This window comes from Ambystoma mexicanum, chromosome 4q (assembly GCF_040938575.1).
Source record: "Ambystoma mexicanum isolate Mex_15411 chromosome 4q, UKY_AmexF1_1, whole genome shotgun sequence".
Classification (NCBI taxonomy): Eukaryota; Metazoa; Chordata; class Amphibia; order Caudata; family Ambystomatidae; genus Ambystoma; species Ambystoma mexicanum.
In genome coordinates, this window is record NC_090928.1 from 451,903,842 (window position 1) to 451,925,074 (window position 21,233).

The 21,233-nt window shown below is 49.3% G+C and overlaps 1 protein-coding gene across 3 annotated transcripts in view; it reads right to left on the bottom strand.

Annotated features, from left to right (window-relative positions):
* PAPOLG (poly(A) polymerase gamma) overlaps positions 1 to 21,233 on the bottom strand; it is a 1,009,150-nt gene that overhangs the window by 182,994 nt on the left and 804,923 nt on the right. For all 3 annotated transcript variants that reach the window (XM_069608036.1, XM_069608034.1, XM_069608035.1), the window contains exon 15: positions 4,341 to 4,450. In XM_069608036.1, coding sequence (XP_069464137.1) covers positions 4,341 to 4,450 — 110 coding nt within the window. The remainder of the gene's footprint in view (positions 1 to 4,340; positions 4,451 to 21,233) is intronic.

The following is a 21,233-nucleotide window of genomic DNA, read 5'->3' on the forward strand; positions in this document are numbered from 1 at the left end:
TTGATCACTGACCATCTTCTAGACAAAGGAATCCATCGACCGGGTTTTTGGCTGCATATCCTGAAGTAGTCCTGCTGCAACACATCTATGCTGAGGAACTGTTAGCTGGGGTACTTGCCTTCAGTCACTTGTGATTCATGTGTATCGGTTATGGGGTGCTACTGTGATTGGGAGGTTTCTCGTCCAGTTAACCCAGGCCCACTGCTGGAATCCTCCTAGGGTGTCTTCTCTGAAGTCCCTGAACCCTAATTAACTTTAAAAGTGAACTACTTGTTTGCCCAGTTTTCGTTCGGAACTCAGACTTTGCCCTATCCCACCCTGCCTACTGCTGGCTCCTAGACCACTAGGGTCCCTCTTGTGCTTCCGAGAGAACTCATGTACTAGAATTGGGAAGGGCAAGATAATTTAAAGGGCCTGCATTGAAAAGTAGAACAAGTGTTCAAAAGTGTAATTACTTGTAAAATAGTTTGTTTGTAACTTTAAACCGAGTGAATAGTTACACAACTTTCACTTGCCTTAGATATCTTTTGCCATTCTGTAAAGTATATATAGGATTTAATTACCCTGAATAAGATGTGTGCCTTCTTAAATAAGTATTCTCAAATTCTTACTCGCCTTAGAAACTGTCTCGCCATTCTGACAGAAAGTAGATAGGTTAACTTACTCACCTGTGAATTGTATTCCCCTCTTCCCAAAAGTAATGCTGCCGGTTTCACTATTATTCCTGTGAGGATAATTGTAGGAGTGTCCCCAATTGGGTCTTGCTTCCCCTGACCTATTAACCTGCCCAAAATAAGTGTGCCTATGTCATACGTACCATTTAGGTGGCTGGTAGCTCCTTACAAAAGTATATAGAGGTTTTACTTATCTTGCATAGCTGTGTGCCAGTTATTGCTTCCCTTAGTCTGAACTGAAAAGCAACTGTAATTGAACACCCTAAGGTCCAACTCCCCTACAATAACTTATCCTGAATACGAGTTCTAGGTTTTTACTGTTCCTAGAATAAGCGTTCCACTTTTCAGTAAAGTATATTGTCCAGTTGATTTACTAAGTGATTTCTTGCTGAACATCACAGTATAATCGACAGGGTCAACTACCCTTGTATTACTATAACGTAATCTGACAGTAACTTATGGTTTTACACCCCAAGAATATGTGTGCCCTACACTGAATGTATACAAAAGTCTGATTTACCTAGAAATTGTTAGATTTCTAAATAAGGTCTATGCTTTTTATAATGTTTTTATATGATCTGTGATGGTACTTATCCAAGATTTACCTTTGTGTACTTTAAAAAAAAAATGGTTTATTTATAACAGCGCAACAGAGAACATGTAACTTGACATTTGTATGCAACCCCATAGCATGCATATAGGTTGACATTACCCCTATTCCACCCCCTTTATCCCACGCTGGGTCTCATCTCAGTTTCCTTGGGTCGGGCCAGGCTCTGACTGTTCGCTGGTTGGTTGGAGGGCTCTCGCTAGCAGGCGTGGCTTTTAGGTCAGGGCCGGGTAGTTCTGGTCATAGTCTAATAAACCCTTTATTTTTTACAATACATAGTGTTTCAGTGTTTCTTTGGACCATGTGTGTACTACAATTTCTTTGTACTGATTCTACAGCCCTCTCGCCCTCCTAAGATAAGCCTGGCTGCTCCGTCTACGCTACCCTGAACTCCGGTGGTGCAACCTTATACTAAGAGTGGAGTCTTGTACTGCCTCAGTTGAGGTTTTACTAAGCCCAGAGTTGGACAACACAAAAACTGTTCTAACAGTCATCACATATATGTTCTTCCCAGTCTGTTTGCTCACGCTTTCCAAAATTATGTTTGCTTTGATCCCCTTTTAGGCTTTCTTTGCCAAGGATTCTGAGGCTGTCTGCTCTTATCTTGTTTCGCCTTTCTCGTGTTTCTGGGTTGTACTTTTTCCAGCCTTCAATTCGCCTGTAATATAGGGTGGGTGCCCTTCCTCACAGGGTTTTAGTCTGTCTTTTTGCCCCAACTGGGTTGTTTAAATCTCTCCTTCATATAGTGCTCACTTCCCTTGCAAACCGCTTTCTTAAATGCCATCTTGTTCTCAGGACTGGGGTGAGTTTTTCTCTTCAAGTCACAGCGATCTTCCCGGACCAGATTATTTGCTTTGCAGGGTTTTTACAGTTCCAATCATTCAATTTTATATTTTTGTCTTGTGACAGAGGAGTTTTTTCAAGCATATGATTCCCCGGCAGCCTCCTGCTATTCTCGTTTTCCCCGGTACCACTCATCCTGCAGGGAAAGGTTGCAGTGCTCTTCTCTCGCTCTAGTACTGCTTCTCGCTGCTCAGATTCAGTTCCTCGCTGGGTGCCTGCCTTTTCCAGATGCGGGCAATCTGAAGATGTTCAGGCTTCCCATCTTGGTGCCGTTCCTTGTGCGTCTTGCCCACCACTCAGCAAGCTGGGTCACGCCACTGCTGGGTATTTGCCTCTGTTACTTCTCGTACAACTTCCTTTGCAGTTGCATACAACGGGACTCTGGCATCTCCCACTCCATTGTTTCTCTCTGTTTCTCCACTGTTTCTCTCTGGCTCTTTGAAAGTTGCGGGCTTCGCGACCTGCTTTAACTCCACCTTCACACAGCATGATGTCGGGGTGCTTCCCCCTGAGGATAGCACTCTACTTCTGCTCCGACTCGTCACAGTTAAATACAAGTCTCTGGTTAAAGTGATCCTTTCTTTTTCCACATATGTTTTTCACATTGTCTTCAGTCAAAGTTGGCACACATAGGAACGGGAGTCCATGTCCCCAAAGGGGGAGTCTCTCCTGGTGAGATCCCACTTGGTTCGACCCCCATTCCCCCGGGAGGCTCTTGCAGAGTGCCGGTTCACCTCCCTAGCCTCACAGGGGGAGTCCTGCCCTTGGGGAGAACAAACAAATACCTTTGATTCATCACAACTGTCAGTATTTAATCAGTCCGCTACTTCGGTGTAGTTGAAGCGGACAAAGCCAATGGTTGAGGCAGAGGCTGCGGAGCAGTTTACTGTGGCAATTATACTGGTTTCGTTTGTGCCATTGACCCAACAACTGGATAGACACCGAAGTGGAGACTTCTAGAGCTGGAGTAGGCATAACCATTCTGAAAAATATCTGTAAAGGACCTCATGAAAGGCATGGATATGTGCCTGAGCTTATGCAGTAGGTTTTCTTCATGCTGTGGAAACAGGACAATACCAATAAATTGGGTTCTGGAGGCAATTCTTGGTTATTTAGGTTCACGAAGCATGGCTGCAACACAGTGGTGGAATTCTGCTCCATGTTGAGTAGTGCACCAATGGATGCCTATACCCACCACTCTGCTGATTGGTGGAAAGTCCAAGGTACCTGGAGTCAAAAGGCAATGAAGACACCAGTGAGGATATCACAGATGTGGCAGTCATAGTAGTTTGTTAGAGAGAAACCTGCCTCTTTTCCATGTTTCACAGAGGATTTGTCCACCATATTCATGGCCTCAGAAAAGATGACCACTTCTGAAACTATGAGAGAAACGGAAGCATTCCCAGAAGCCTCACATGTCCCATGTGGACTCAATAACCTGGAATAACTGCCCAGGTGTCCTCAGACTAGACAAGAAAAAATAAAAGCAGACTTCGCTTATTTGATATGCAGTCTGAACTCCTGTGGTTGATGTAAACAAATCTTCCCATTATGGGGAAAAAAAGAACAGTGCGAAAGCCCATTAAAGAAATATCACTGGGACAAAAATGATCATACTCCAAACAAGAGGGGCAAAAGCAGTGCAAGTCAGAATCAGAACAGACCCCCAACGGGGCATGCATCTTCTGAAGCCTTACCAAGACAACCAACCAAAATAAAAGGGAGATTATACAGCGAATTCAGGAAAAAAAAAAATTGAGCTGCTCGCTTGCTCCCGTCCTTCAGACAGGGAAAAGGACTTCGGATCTGAGGCGTATGCATAGGAGGAACAGGGGTTCCAGCATGGGAAGTGGTACAACCACATTCATTGGTGCCATATTGCTCTTTTATCATGCTCCGGTCCTGTCCCAATGAGCCAACTAGCCTTTAAACATGGAGGAGACGTAGGAGTCACAACTTGTGGATGGAACACACCTCCATGTCACATTACTGAGAATAGTTTGCTCTTAAAGCATTTGTAAACCTCAACTTGGAGAATCAGGATTTTGCAAGTAAAGCAATATGAAATATTTCCCAGCAAAGCACACTTAAAATGACAAATTCAGAGTTTTGGTTGTCTTTTAACATAAGTGATGTTCCAACATGCTGAATCATTTTCCTCTTACCTGTATCTGTAAGTGATGTTCCAACATGCTGAATCATTTTCCTCTTACCTGTATCTGTAAAAGACTGTATGTCATGTGTCAAATCAATATTAACACTTTCTGAATTTTCAATTTTCTTAAATTTGATTCCGAGGAACCACATCGATATATACTCCTTCCTGAAAAACAAATGAATTGAAATCAGACTCATTTTGAACACACTAAAGCATCAATTATTGCCCTTTTCCATGCCCATAGCCAAGGTACATGCGGAACACATCTAAGGGTATTTAACTTTACTTTGAGGCATGGTAGATGCAAGTATTCCACCCCCACAAGTATGAATGTGGGCTTCAAGCCCTCAAATTGAAAACATGCAAAACTGCTAAAATGTAATGCTCCAATGCAAATCACTGTCTTCGAAACCTACAGTCTAAACCATTTTTGATAAGCGGATGTATTAACCTCCAATAAATTACAGTATTTCAAGCAACAACCTGGGCGAGCTAATCGCACAATCTAGTCCATATAAGCCCTTTAGTTCTTTTGCATGCAGATATACAAAGTAAGCCTGTCAAGTTATTCCTTTGCTTTCCCCATCCCCACTCCTGCCCAAGGGACTTATTTAATGCACTCATTGATTTTTTTTTTTTTTTAAATGTATTTATTGGTTTTAACAGATTAACAGAATCAAGTATACATCACTTGAATATCAGACGAATAATCAGAAAGTAACGTAACCCACCCACCCCCACCCCCCCAACTCAAGACCAAGTAAACATTATTGTCCCATTACGATAGGCCAGATTGATGGCTAGGGAAGTCCGATCCATCCGAGGCATCGTCAGAGTTATTAGGATGCAGAAGTGGCTCAGTCAAGGCCACCCAGCGTTGTAGTTCTCCGCTGGAGTCTAGCCTTTGTTCAAGGATTGCCGTTTCCCACGCGCCAGTCTCCGCCATTATCCATTTAGTCAGGTCCCCCCACCACAATGCCTCATGCGGGGCCCTAGGGCTCTTCCATCCCATGGCTATGCGCCTCTTCGCAGTTATGTAGATCAAGTCTTTGAGCTTGTTCAGAGGTTTGTTTTTTTGGTTGCGTTTGTATCTGCCCAGGATGCATACTGCGGGGCAGTTCACCTCTAGCTCGATGTCTGCGTCCGCCACCCTCCCCCGAACCTGTGTCCAGAAGTGGCGTATCTCCGGGCAGCCCCAGAACATATGCGTCATACCCGCCTTCGGCTCCCTACATTTGGGGCACAGCTGGACCTCGGCTCCCCTGAATTTAGACATAGCCTCTGGTGTTAGGTAGGCTCTGTTAGTGATGTACAGTTGAATGAGCTGCAATCGGGCATTCCTGGAGACTTTTTTATGGTAGTGGGTTATTTTCTCCCATTCGGCATCCGTGAAGTCTAAGCCAAATTCGATTTCCCATTTTGCTCTACATTTAAGCTCGGTGTTAGTCGTGCCCTGGAGCAGGGTTTCATACAATCGCGAGGTTTCATGGCCGCCCTCGGCTGTGTTCAATAGTGTTTCTATGACCGTATTTTCCGTCATGGGGGTGGTAGCCTCCGGCCATCTGACCCTAATGGCGTGTATCACTGCCCCATGGAGCAAAAATTGGCCAGCGGGTAATCCCGTAGTTTCAGCAAGATCAGGAAAGGGCATGATCTCTTCATCCCGCATTAAATCTCCCAGGGTGGCCACTCCGTAAGGTTCCCATTGGGTGCGTGATTCGTGAAAGCCCCATGGCTGATGAGCCATAATTGCTGCTATAGGGATTTGTGGTGAGAAAGGATCAGCTGGCCCCACAGTTTTGCACGCTCTGTTCCAGAGCTTTATTCCAAGTCTAATTAAGTATGGAAGGGGCTGTATGAATCTGCCCTGTGCCCACAGTAGGTCCCTCAGGAGGAGGTTGGGTAATGCAGGTTGGAGGAGCCTAGTGTCCGAGGAGGTCTCATCGGCCATCCATCGCATCACATGCCTTAGCTGGCTCGCCAGGTAGTACAATTCAAAATTAGGGACCTTAACTCCTCCCCTCTCGTAAGGTCTTTGGAGTGTGTCCAGCGCCACCCTGTGTCTGCCCTCCTGCCAAAGGAACCGTCTGCATAGTTTGTTTATGTTTTTAAAGAAGGAGGGGGGGATATTGTAGGGAACGTTTGTAAAGTTATATAGTAGGCGGGGGAGAGCAACCATTTTGAGTAGACCGGCCCTACCGGCCATCGAGAGCGGAAGCTTACCCCAGAATTCCATAGATTTTTCTAGAGTGTCTTTGGCTCTCACCGTATTAAGTGTATGTTCCGTGAATGGGTCCCGGTGTATGGTGATTCCCAGGTATCTAAAGGAGGTCGCTTGCCATTCTAGATCTAGGGAGGGGAGGGATCCAGGGCCATCTTTATATAGGGCGGCAAGAGGGTAGAGGCAGGACTTATCTTTGTTAATACGGATACCCGTGTATCTACTGAATCCGTCCAGTGTTTCTAAGATGTAGGGCAGGAGGTGTTCGGGGTTATGTAAGAACAATAGCGTATCATCCGCATACATAGAGACGAGGTGGGTCACTCCGTCGATTACAATACCCCCATCTCTGTATTCCTGCCTAAGGTACGTGGCTACGGGTTCGGGGCCGATGATGTATAGCATCGGGGAGAGTGGGCAGCCCTGGCGAGTGCCTCTATGTAACGCCCATTTGTTTGAGAAGGTCCTATTCGTGCGCACCCTAGCGGTGGGGTTGGTGTAGACTAGCCGGGTCCATTTCAGGAAGGCAGGTCCTATCCCCATTTTAGCCATAGTGGCATAAAGCCATTCCCAACGCACTGAATCAAAGGCCTTGGTGGCGTCTAGTGACGCCACCGCGTATTTCTGAGGCCTCTGCTCCGTGCTGTACATAATATGGTGCAACCTACGCAGGTTCTCTGTTATGGAGCGACCGGGCACGTAACCCGTTTGGTCCTGGTGGATCAGGTGGGGAATTACCCTTCGCAGTCTACTAGCTAGCAGGGAGGTTAGGATCTTGCAATCGACATTTAACATGGAGAGGGGTCTATATGAGCCGCAGTACGATCCGTCTTTCCCGGGTTTCAGGAGGGGGACAATCACCGCCTCCCTCATGGAGTCGGGGAGGGCACCCCGCTCGTAGGCTTCGTTGAACACCTGTGCCAACAGTGGGGCCAAGGTCTCCTCGTACAATTTATAAAATTCCCCCGGGAGGCCATCAGTACCTGGGGACTTACCGGTCGGGAGTGACCTAATGATTACCTTGACCTCATCTGGGGTGATGGGTTCGTCCAAGGCGTCCGTCATATGGGGCTCTAGCCTGGGGAGATCTATGTCGTCCAGGATGTCCTCCATGTCGGAGACATCCACGGGCGGGGGTTCGGCCTATAAATTGCTGTAAAAGTCAGAGAACACCGAATTAATTTCAGTCTGGGTGTGCACTAGGGAGCCATTTGGTTTGAGTACTTGGCAAATGGGTGTTCTGGGGCTTCTCTCTTGTACAGCCAAGCTAGGAGTTTACCAGGTTTGTCACCTAGAGCGTGGGTACGTTCGGTGTGTTTGGCATAGCTCAGCCTACCCAGGGACTCCCAGTGCGTGAGACAGGTTTGTTTGAGGTCAATCACCTTCTGTAAATGTTCTGGGAATGGGTCTAGTCTGCCTTTTAATGCACTCATTGATATGCTGGTACTGGAAAATCACCGTACGCCAAGTTATACCAGTTTAAGAGATGGGCTAACACAAGGGACCATGACACTTACCTTTCCAATGCTCTCTGAAACCAGTGCCAAACCAACAGTTTTAGGGGCTGGGGGTGCAGGGGGAGCAATCAACCTCTTGGGGAGCAAGGCACCCTCGGGGCATCCAGTATCATGCCAATTAATGGAATTTTAGGGATAGAAAAAGGGACAGAACTATAGGTTGCCAGAATAGTCTGGAACGAGTCATCTGCTGGTTTCAGATGTTACACAAATCAACAGAGTATGCATTTCAGAAGACAATAAGCGATTACATGCATCTTGGTGAAAATGCAAGGTGCTAAACTAGTAAATGAGTCTATGCACTAAGAAGTCCAAGTGCCACGCGTTCAAAAGAAACATTCTCTTAGTTGGAGGTAAAAGGCAAGTCAGGCCCCAGCAGTAAGACAAGATATATAGAAGGAAGGGACCATGCACTGGCATGTCCACATAGCCAGCCTTTCTCAAACTTTCATACATAGAACCCTCAGATTAACACCCACACAGCATTCTACACAAAAGACTCATGACATCATTCAGGAAGGGACGACAGAAAGGAAGCACAACATCCCCTGCCACCTTGTGAAAGGTCAGAAAAAGAACAAGAGGTAAAGTAACATGGGACATGGACACAATCCCACAGCCAACAAACCTCTACCAAACTAAAGAGGTCCCTAATCTAAATACCCTAGTGCGTGGCACGCTCAAGCCACAACCCACAGCAGCACAACAAGTTCACTACCAGGAGAAAGCGCACTCCATGTGTAACAGCCACTGATTGCGACCCTTAGAAAGTCCTCAAGAGTCATCTGGAGCACAAGCCCCACACAACAAACTCCCATGCCATCCCTCAAACCAAAGCAGCAATAAAACCGATATGTACGAGACCACATTCAAACCCATCCAAGTATACCACACCAAACCATCTATCCGCTCAAATTCAAGACAACTACTGCAAAATAACCAGTCAGACACATTCAATTGTAACCCCAAAACCATCAACATTCTCCGGATGAGTGCCAACCACCTGCCACGGGGCCACCTACATTCACTCAACAAAAAGGGGCACACCTACTTATATGCACCAGGCGCTAATCCCTCAGAAGCAGGTGTTACTTAAGACAGTGTCCAGCATCACACACAAAAAAGGTGGCAACATAAGAAGGACATAGACCTAAACAGATCAATACTAGCTAGCAAACTCTTTATACCATTAATACGGATATGCCACACCATCAACATGGGCCTATGGTTTGCTAGGTCACAAACCCAGTAAGGCAAAGGTTAGTCACACCTAAGACCATACATAGCATTGCTGTTCCACCACCCTAGCAACAATAAGTAGAAAAAACGGACATAGGTAACTAAGCATTATTTTGAGCTACAAAATTCATAGTCCCCCCCCACCCCTGCCCCCCCCCCCACCCCTCAATCTCATATTTGGCTAATATGCTTTCTTCCACAGGTGAAACCCTCTAGGCAAATAAAACTGAATTAGAACACCAAAGTACATTAGCTCCAAATAGGCTAAAGCAGATGTAACGACTGGCATCCTTACCTAAATAACACATATGACACAGGACACACAACGGTCCATCATACTCAAATATCCAAGCATGTCGTCATCTTTACATCCCCACCTAGGAGGTAGAAGCTCAAAATGTAAGCCTCACCACCAAACCCCATTTAAGCAACCACAACAACTGGGTTACATCACACCCCAGAAGAAGGACATCACACCTCAGAAGGCAGCTTTACAGTGCAGCATCTCAAACCCTCAGTAGTAAGGGTAGTCCTGAAAATGTTCTGTGCATTTCTGGCAGACAGCACACACATTACCTGAGAACCACAAGCTTGATCTATTGCATACGCACCAGCATTCCCGATACCTCATACTGAAACAGACTGTGGAGCGCTGAATGAAAGGATAGAGTCGACACAGGAAACCTCTTTGACCAGATGCCATGGCCCTATGCTTAATTCTTGGTTTCCTTTCACCCCACGGAACTGAAGAATGGTGCGCACAGTAATGTTCCCAGTGTGCGCACTGCGCCAACCCCCAACACGGACATAATTTGTCAGCAGACTCTGACAAAGAGCTCCAGCACTCAGAAATCACTCGCAGTGGACAGCCAACCAATGCAAGACCAGTGCCCCGAGGAGGTTGCGCGCCAATCCGATTGCTACAGGCCCCACAAGAATACAAGTACCCAAAAAAGCAATTAAGTCAAAGGCAGCAGCCTCAACCAATATGGATGACAGGAATACTAATTTTAAATGTCATTGTTCACCAAGGGCATCATCAAGGCCATACCATATGGCATAAACATGGGCTGGAATTCAGCAGTAGCCCACAGGCATGTAGAACACAGTCACATACCCCATTGGAGAAATGGTCATGAGGTAGCATAGGCACAAAAACACTGGAAGGACTATAGCTGGAGTACTGGAAAAGAATGCGCTCAAAGGAGGCCAACAATCAAGTAGTGGGCAGAGTGTGTATCCTTATGGTTGGGCTGGTTGATATGCAGGTTGCCCCGCAAGCACAGCAAAGGTATCTCATAAGTAGACCCGGTGGAAGAAAAGCAGTTGTAGGTTCACCTAGTTGAGCAAGGTTAAGATAGGCCGTCCAGGAGCTGCAGGTACAAAAGAAAACTCTTGCAGACACCAGGCAATTCAGGCCCCAGCAGTAAGACATGATGCATAGAAGGATGGGAACATCCAGCGGCACTCCCTCAAACAGCTAACCTCTCTCAAACTGTAATGCCTAAAACACTCAGCTGATCAGCAGCCACACAGCGTTCTACACTACGAATACTCATGACATCATTCAGAGGCCGGCAATAGATGGGAAGCACAACACTAGTCTGAAAGGAAACTGGTTACATAAGGCTTTTTCATTGCCAGCAAACTAAAGCACATTTGCTGGCTCCAGTCAGGGAGGCGTATCAGTGGCGTATATGGTACCTTGCACTAAGGACAGGGACCCTGGCGTACTCGGTTGTACATGGCCTGCCACAAACTAGATGTTATTGTTTCAGCAGTCTAGTCGTTATGCTGATGCAGACGTACTAATTCCTTATTACAGCATTTGGGCCTGACTGGGCAAATCGCAACATTGTGGGTTTCCTGCTTGGTTAGCACATTTTTCTCTTTTAGCAACTTCCCCTCCAAAGCACTACTGACCTCCAAACATCTTTCTTTCATTTTTGAATCGGTCCCGACTTTTTTTTTACAGGGAAGTGAAGCCTTCAGCTTCACTCCACTGGCATTTTGCAAATTTTGTTACTGAGAAACAGATAATTCCTTCTGATTACAAGTACTGGGAAACTACTAGGTTTCCTTTTTGACACCAACTTTTTTCTTACAATGCATTGGGGATACATTTGTATCACCCTAGCTCCTAACACATAGGAGATTGTTACTTTTGTATGTGCCTAAAGACAAACTGGTGGCAGCAGTTCCATTAGTAGCGTTTTTGAATGATTTTTGGTGTTCGCGTTTATCATGTATGGCTACTAAATGTGGATAGTGACATAAAATGGATGTGCCATAAATCTGCTCTTGTTCTTTGGCCATATTGTAGTTTGGCCTTCTTCCTGCTTTCTCAGGTCAGGAAAGTCCTTTTACAGTGATATGCACTTGCCCGGGAAAATGGCTGCTTTCATTGGCCATTGAGCCTCTGGTGCCAGAAAGTCGGTTACTGGGGCAGATGTGAAGCCAGTAGTTGTCCCCGATTGGAAAACTACTTGCTGTTTGAAGGGTGCTGATGCCATTGTGGGCTTGGACTTGCTTCCAGCTCAGATTTTGGATAAGATCACTCCCGCAGCCATTGTTCAGATCTACGTTAGGAGCAAAGAATTCCTCAAAGAAGAGGAGCCAGTTTATGACCCGAAGAAAACTCCTGATGTAGGTGAAGCCCTGCTTCTCTACCAGATCTCTGAAGACGATGAGTGGTGCTTCAGCCCTTGGACTAGTGGGACCAACTAGCCTTGACACGCTCAAGGATCCAGCCCTTCAGGGCTTTCAGAAGCGTCCCTGGACTGCCCGGTGGACTAAAAAGCTCTTGTGGGCTACCTTGGCAGAACAGTCGCCTTTCCACATTAAAGTCTGGAGCTTTGGTGTTCCTCAACTTGTGCCACAAGTCGCCTTCTCTGAATTCCAGCTGGCCATCTTCTAGGACACTTGTCCTGGAGCAGCATCTGTGAGCGTGACTGGAAGGAAGCCTGTCATCACCTGCAAACTAATAGGCGCTGGAACTCTTTCCTCCATCCTATGAAGTGTCCTGAAGAGGGCTGCATCGTTGGGTTCTGGCTTTCTTTGCAACCCCTGGCACCTCTCACCAGAACAAAGCGCTGAAGCAGCAAACTCCAGACGATCCATCAGAACATCTGGGAGGGGAAGGTAAGTTAGCATACCTGTGCCGGTCCACCCTGGGAGAACATTGGGAACAAGTCCCATTTCTTACCTCCCTTCCACTCACTTTTGGTCAACGAACCAGGGCCAGAAACCCTGCCCCTGGATTAGCCTTGGGTCTGAAAGGAAAGAACATAACCATTCCTGGTATTGGAGTTTGACATTCTCTTAAGTGGCAACCTTTTTCCAAATTCTTTTACCTCAACCCTGGGAAATCTTTTATCCTCTTTTTTTGGACTTAACGGAGTTATGATTTCTGGCATCTACATTTTATTGCAGCACAGCACTTTCTGTGCAGTGTTGCTGGAAGATCCTGGAGCTTTCTTTATATTTTAGCTGTGTTAACACATGTTACCAGGACAGAGGGGTGCACCCTTTTGTCCCACCCATATTTTATTTTGTGAGATCAGCACCCGCCACCTTAGGTAGAGTGCTGAGGGGAAACTGTCTCCCAGAGAAAAGGCAAAAACTCCACTGCACAACTGAGCTTTGAAAAAGGCACCAACAAGACAGTTCTGTGAAGATGTTCTGCTAGGCGACCAGCTGCTAGAGTGCATCCATTAGATCCATTGCAAATTCTTTTCTTTAGTCGCCAAGACCAAGAGGCCCGAAACGGAGTCTGTCGCCTCTCCTTGAGGACCGTCCTGCTGCACTAGCTTCTTCACTTAAAAGGTACTGTTCAGCCCCTAATACGTATCTTAGGCCGACTTTGTTCCTGTGCTTTGGAGGATTGCAGTTCTGTTACTTGCATAGGCCTGCCTTGAGCTACATTGGGTGGACAACACTTTGTGCTCTAAGAAACGTATCTGATATTCACTTGTAAACTTGAAGACATCTTCAGAGACTGCCTTGTCAACTGCTTCCCTGCCTTTCCTTCTTCAGTCCTTGTAACTGGTTCCCAGTGCCCACCTTGACCCAGAGACTCACTTACAATAGGGCTGGACTTCCTATGATTGGTTAGGCAGGGGTTAACTAAAGTTATACAAGTTGGTCTAAAGTTTGCATACTTGTTTCAGAAGTTTACAACTTTTGAGTTACTTTTACAACTGCTCTAAAGAAGGTTTAAGTTACTTACCTGCAACTATTGTTCTTCAGCATAGGTCTGGCATGGATTTGCATGCTCGTTATATTCCCTGTCGTCAGGCTGGGAATCCTCAGTTAAAGAAAAAAACGTTTCACTTTAAAACTATTTCTCCTCTAAACCAATCACTGTCCTCTGGGTCATACTGCCCCCATCCAATGACAGTCCCTTCCCTAAGCCCCGCCTCTGGCAGCCATCTTCAGATTTGGTAAGCACCTAAAGTGGCAGTATGACCAAGAAGAGCCGCAGAGGGGTCGGAGGGAGGGTTTGCATGTGAATCCATGCCAGAACCATGCTGGAAAACAATAGTTATAGGTAAGTAACTTAAACCTTCAGCATGGGGTCTGGCATAGATTCACATGCTCATGAATAACGAATACACAGCAGTACCATACTACACAACCATGGGAGGTGGCAAGGCTCAACAAAAGCAATCAACACTTACCACTGGCGTAGACTCACCTCAAGCGAACAGGGTGCGTAACACTGCCTGGCTGACTCTCGACTCCTCCCGGGAATCCCTGTAGATGCAGTAGAACTTTGTGAAGGTATGCGTGGACCTCCACTTTGCAGCCCTGCAGATGTCAAGCAGGGGCACACCAGAAAGGAACGCCGTCGTCACAGCGATTGCTCTGGTGGAATGGGCTCTGGCACGGCTCGCCAGAGGCTGGTTCGTCAGCTGATGAATGCATGATACAGCCGGAGAGCCACCTTAAAATGGAAGCCTTGGATAAGGCCTTCCCATGGTTCACAGTACCAAAGTTCAAACAATTGAGAAGTCTTCCGAAAACGCTTGTTAGGTAGAACTTCAAGGTGCGAGCAACGTCCAGCAAATGCAAGGCCCTCTCCGCCGGCAACAAAGGTTTCGAGATGAAAACAGGCAACACAAAGGCTTGTTGAGGTGGAATTACGAAGGACCCTTTGGCATGAAGGAGGGGTGTGTACACAGTACCACCCTCGATTTGTGGAAAGTCGGATACAGTTGCTTGCAGGATAGGGTCTGGATCTCACCCACACGCCTGGCAGAGGTGATGGCCACAAGGAAAGGGGATTTCCATGAGACAAACTTGAGTGGGGCTTGATGCATAGGTTCAAAAGGTGCCCCCATAAACCTCGTCAGGACCACGTTGAGTTCCCATGCCGGGGTAGGAGCCTTCACCATTGGGAAAGATGGGAAAAAGCCCCTCGAGTCTATGGGACCACGGCTGGGATCTGGTGTGGCGTGAGATGGCCCCCAGGTGTACTTTGACGGATGATGATAATGATGTGTTATTTATATAGCGCCTTTATCCAAAGCGCTTTACAGAACACATTTACATACAATATCACCCAACCGAAATTGGTACTCAATCGACCTTTGAAGGATGAAAGGCTGAGTTGGCCTTGCCAGGATTCGAACCTGTAACCTGCAGCTCATGCTCCGATCGCAGCAGCACACGCTCAACCCGCTGAGCTATTTTACTGGCAAATGCGGGTGAGAGTCTAGCTTTTGCCAAAGACAGCAAATATGCAAGAATCTGTGGAGCCGTACCCCTTAGAGGGGTAATCTTCCGCGACCGTCACTACATAGAAAAACACTTCCACTTGTGGCGGTAGTACTAGAGTCGACGACACCCTGGCTTTGGCAAGTACTTCCCTGCCATTTGCTGGCAACTCAACCTCCAAACCAAGGGCTGCAGGAGCCATGCCCTCAGACTCAGCGATCCTGGGTCGTGATGAAGGATTGCACCTCCTTCGCTGGTGAGCAGATCTGGAAGCACTGGCAACTTGACTAAAGGTGACGTTGATGGGCTGAGTAGTTCCGGATACCAAATCTGCCTCGGCCACGCTGGGGTGAGGAGTATCATCTTGCATCGACACTGTCCGAGTGTTGATGACAAGTAGGAGAGGAAATAGGGGAGGGAGTGGGTAAAGTGTTAGGAAACTGACCTTCCAACTGGAAGGAGAACGCGTCCCCCAAACTCCTTGGTTGGTGTAATCTTCTGGCATTTGGAGTTCGCCGCTGTGGCAAAAAGATCGATCTGGGGTCTGCCCCATTTGACAAACAGGCAGTCCACCTGATCCTGACAAAGTTCCCACTCGTGACAGGCGCGCAGTTACCTGCGGAGGGAGTCTGCAATGGTGTACTTGACGCCTACCAGGTGGAAAGGGACGAGGAACATCCCCTGTCCGATGGCAGAGTGCCACAAGTACTGAGCTTCCTGGGAGAGCGCTAGGGATAGAGCGCCCCCTTGCTTCCTGATGTAGAAGATGATGGTGGTGGTGGTGTTGTCCCTGAAGATCCTCGCCACCTTGCCTTTCAGAGATGGTAGGAAAGACTTTAGGGCCCAGAACACTGCCCGTAGCTCCAGGATGTTGAAGTGCAGATCTTTCTCTGGAAGCCACAGACCTCTGGCGTGTAGACGTCCGGGGTGAGCCACCCAACCTTCCAGCGAGGCGTCCATGATGACAGTCTCCTGGTATGGCAGGGATTGAAATCTCAGCCCCTGGGCGATCTGGGAGCAACCCCCCCACTCCACCACTATTTGCCGCTGCCACTCCTCGATGAGGGATCTTGTCCGCAAAACTCACGGACACTTGTATCCAACATGCATCCAAGAATTCCTGTAAGGGTTGCATCTGTAACCTGCAGAGACGGACGATGTAGATACAGGACATCATGCCCGGCAATGACTTGATGGCCTGCACCATGGCAGTCTGTCGCAGCACCTTCCCTTGAATGGCTGCTACCCTCTCCTCCGAGGGTGATACCAGGCAAGCCACTGTATTGAGTCTGGCGCAGAGGAACAGTGCGTTCAGCGATGGCGTTAAGCAGGACTTTGGATAGTTTACAGAGAATCCCAGCTCTGTCAGTAGTCAGACGGTCTGTGTGCTCGTCTGCCAGATCCAGAGAGCGGGCACGTATCAGCCAATCGTCCAGGTATGGGTATACCTGTATGCCCTGCAGATGAGCCGCTACCGGCGCAAGGTATTTTGTAAACACTCTTGGGGGCGGGTTTCCCCCCTTCCTCCAGTTGGCCGAGCACATGCTACAACGTGAGCATCCTGAATTTTAAGGACTTTGGGTACTTTTTCAGACTGCGCAGGTGCAGGATGGGGATCCAACTCCCAAAAAGTATCTGGAGCCCCAGAGTCGTTGGCCAACGAGCTCTATCACCTCTGTCCGTAACATGGCTTGCACTTCTTCCAGGAGCTGAGGGATGTGAAGCTCCTGACGGGGAACCAGTAGAATACATGGGCACCTGTGTTGGAACTCCAAGGTGTGAACCTGGGCATGAGCGTCCAGCACCTATCTGTCGGTGGTGATCTTCCACTCACTGACAAACCTAGTCAGCGGGCCACCCACCAGGGTGCACGAGTGCCCCCTCCCCCCCCAAGAACCCCTCTAACATCTTGGCCTGTTCAGGCTTGCTTGCACCCTGCAGGCACCGCTGACCTCTGCTACCATAGGCCTGGGAGCGACCTCTGTAGGCTTCCTGCGTGGAGGATTGGGGAGGTTGCAAATCCCTTTGATGATTTGCTTGATTTTCCTGTGGAGGAACGAAAAGACAAGCAATGTTGCTGAAGTGTGCTCTCCGTATCAGACTATGGCTTGAAGGGATTTGTTGACCACCTTCCCAAACAGATTTCCTCTGTCGAATGGCATGTTCAGCACGTTAGCATGAACGTCCTGACGAAAATGTGTGACTTTCAACCATCCCTGCAGACGAAGGCAGACTCAGTTTCCTATCTGCCGGAAACCCGTGTCAGCGATGTCCACTGCCACCGTAATGGCATGTACGACACCACATCGCCTTCCTGAGAAAGGGCGAGAGCTTCCATTTTCTTGTCTTCAGGGAGGAAATCAAGAATCGGACCCAGCTTGTACCAAAGTTCCTGGTTGTATCAGGCCAAGATAGCCAGAGCATTAGCCGCCTTAATTGTGGACGCCGCCGTGTAAATTACTCTACCCCATGGCGCCCATCTTTTCCCTCGTAGTCCAGGGTAACCAATGAGGATTAAGCTGGTTAGCCAAACGTTTCCTTGCGGCAGCCGACACTACAGAGTCCGGCGACGGTTGTGACCTCAAGCACTAGGGCATGCAGTCCGGCACACTATATTTCTTCTCCTACCTGCCTCATTTGGTTGGATCTGTGCATAGGTTCTTCATGAGAGATGTGCCTTCCTCCCAAATGTAGTTCAGAAAGGGCACTGCCATGATAGTTTTCCTCTTGGACCTTTGGTCGCTGATACAAGAAGCCCTCCGTTTCCTCTGGCACCAGCTGGAACAGCTTGGAGGCCCTGGAGAGCGAGTGGCATGATCCCACCTCGTCTGTTGGAAAAACTATGAGGGGTGTCCAGGTGCTGCGATTGTCTGCTAGTACGAAGTCCTCGTCGGTTCCCGTGTACGTACCAGTGTCCGTGTGTTTATCAAGTCCGCTGGTAGAGTCGGGGCCCAACGTGGTGGAGGAGGCTGATGTGGAGGTGTCAGATGACTCCTTCTCTTCGTACACAGCGGCTCATCAGGGGCCTGCAGCACCACAGGTGTCAGGCTGGAGACAACCTTTGCTGGATCTTTATCACCAGGGTGTGCAGAGTCAACAGGATGTCCATGGATATGCCCCTCCGCTGCAGAGGGCAGATGGAGTGCTAAGCCCTGCGCCGCCGTCTTGGTAGTCGTCCGTGGATGAGATGTCCATTGGTTGAATGCAAACCTTGGAGGGCTGGTCTCCTCAACGCCCACCCCCTTTTCCTACTTGAGGGTTTTGAACCAGGATCTGTACCAGTGTCTTTCCCCCTAATCGCCCCAGGCGTGCTTGCAGCCTTTGCTGCTGCCTCAGCGGCCATGAAGCGCCTTGGAGGAAGGGATACCCTTTGTGCCATAGGAGCCACCCTAGTTGGGTCGGCACCTACTGCTGCTGTGGTCGTAACAGCAGGTGTCGACGAAGGAACAAGTTACTTACCTGTAACTGTTGTTCTCCAGCATGGGTCTGGCATGGATTCACATGCTCATGAATATTCCCCGTCGTCAGGCTGGGAATCCTCGGTAAAGAAAAAACCAGTATCAGTTTCGTTTCTGATCTGTCTTTCGTAGTAATAACCAATCACTGGTCTCTGCGTCATACTGACCACAGCCAATGACTGCCCTCTACCTAAGCACCGCCTCTGGCAGCCATCTTCAGATTTGGAAGCACGTGAAGTGGCAGTATGACCAAGTGAAGAGCCGCAGAGGGGTAGGCGGGAGGGTTCGCATGTGAATCCATGCCAGACCGATGCTGGAGAACAACAGTTACAGGTAAGTAACTTGTTCCTTCTCCAGCATGGGGTCTGGCATGGATTCACATGCTCATGAATAAAGAATACATAGCAGTACACACATGCACAACCACGGGAGGTGGCAAAGGCTCAACATTAAGCATCACATAAACTCAACATTAAGCATCTTACCTCCTCACCAGGCTCACCTCAGGCGAACAGGTTGCGCAGCACTGCTTGGCCGACCCTGGACTCCTCCCTGGAATCCCGGTCGACGCAGTAGAATTTCGTGAAGGTGTGCGTCGACCTCCACGTAGCAGCCCTGCATATGTCCAGCAGGGGCACACCAGATAGGAACGCCGTGGTAGCTGCGATCGCTCTGGTGGAATGGGCTCTCGGACGGCCAGGCAGCGGTCGGTTTGCCAACCGGTGACAGCACATGATACAGCCGGAGAGCCATCTGGAGATGGAAGCCTTCGAGAGAGCCTTCCCCTGATTGACAGGTCCAAAGTTCACAAAGAGTTGTGACGTCTTCCGAAAACCCTTCGTGCGGTCCACGTAGAACTTCAGCGCTCTAGCTACATCCAGCGAGTGCAAAGTCCTCTCAGCCGGCGACGAAGGCGACGGGAAAAACACAGGTAACACCAAGGGTTCGTTGAGATGGAAGTCCGACGGTACCTTGGGCATGAAGGAGGGGTGCGTCCTGAGCACTACCCTCGTGTCGTGGAAAGTCAAGTACGGGGCCTTGCAGGAAAGGGCCTGGATCTCTCCCACTCGTCGTGCGGAGGTGATGGCCACAAGAAAAGCTGTTTTCCACGATAGAAACTTCAGCGGGGCCGAGTGCAGAGGCTCGAACGGAGGTCCCATGAGCTTGGTCAGCACCACGTTGAGCTCCCACGCCGGGGCCGGAGCCTTCACCGGCGGGAACGATCTGAACAGTCCCTTCATGAACTCTTTCACCAGACGATGAGACCACAAGGACGTCCGGCCCGTGGTTCTGGTGTATCGGGAGATCGCAGCAAGATGAATCTTGATGGACGCGTGTGCCAGACCAGCTTTGGCCAGCGTCAGCAGGTACGGCAGTACTTGGGGAGCCGTAATCCGTAGAGGGTTAATCTTCTGTGCGTGGCACCAGACAGAGAACCTCTTCCACTTGTGTCCGTAGCATTTAAGAGTCGAGGACGCCCTGGCCTTTGCAAGAACCTCTCTGCAATCGGCCGGTATGTCGTATCCTCCAAACTCTAGCGCTGCAGGAGCCAGGCCTGCAAGTTCAGCGACTTCGGGTCGTGGTGGAGGATGGCGCCTCCTTCCCTGGAGAGTAGATCCGCGTCCGCCGGCAGCTTGATCGGCGGGGACGCTGACAAGTCCAGAAGGTCCGGGAACCATATCTGCCTCGGCCACGCAGGTGCGATGAGGATCATCCTGCACCGTGACCTCTTGAGCTGGTTGATGAGCCGGATTAGCAGAGGCAAGGGAGGGAACGCGTAGAGGAACAGGCCCTCCCAGGGGAACGAGAAAGCATCGCCCATGCTCCTCGTCTGGGGAAACCTGCTGGCGAACCTCCGGCACTTGGTGTTCGTCGCCGTCGCGAACAGGTCGATCTGGGGTGTGCCCCACCGTCGGAAGAGGCGATCCACCAGATCCTGCCGTAGCTCCCACTCGTGGCACGAGCGCAGCTCCCTGCTGAGTGAGTCGGCGATGGTGTTTTTTATCCCTGCCAGATGAAACGGCACCAGAAAAAACCCTTGGGCGACGGCCCAATGCCACAGGTCCTGCGCCTCCTTGGACAGCGCCGGGGACCTGGTTCCGCCCTGTTTCCTGATGTAAAACATGGTGGTGGTGTTGTCGGTGAAGATCCTCACCACCTTGCCCTTGAGGGACGGAAGGAAGGACCTGAGGGCCCAAAACACTGCACGGAGCTCCAGGACGTTGATATGTAGGGACTTCTCCGTCGGGAGCCAGAGTCCCCTTGCGTGCAGATTTTCGGTGTGCGCTCCCCACCCTTCCAGGGAGGCATCCGTGGTCACAGTCTCCTGGTGGGCTGGGGTCTGCAAGTCCATGCCCGCCGTCAGATGCGCGCGGGTGCCCCACCACCGTATCGCTCGTCGGAAACTCTCGTCGAGCTTGATCCTTTCCTCGAAGCTGCCCGTCGTCTGGATCCAGCGCGCATCCAGGAATTCTTGCAACGGGCGCATCCGGAGCCTGCACATGGGAATGAGGTAGATGCAGGAAGACATCATCCCGAGGAGGGACTTGATGGACCTCACTTTGGCCGCGTCGGCCACCAACATCCGTTGCACCTTGCCCAAGATGGTCCTGGTCCTCTCCTCCGACGGGGAGGCCAGAAGGGACACTGTCGAGCCTCGCTCCCAGAAACAGTGCGACTTGCGCGGGCACCAGGTGGGATTTGGCGTAGTTCACGGAGAATCCCAGGTCCGTGAGGAGTTGGACGGTCCTTGCCGTGTGGACCACAGCGAGCTCCCTCGTCTTGGCGCGGATGAG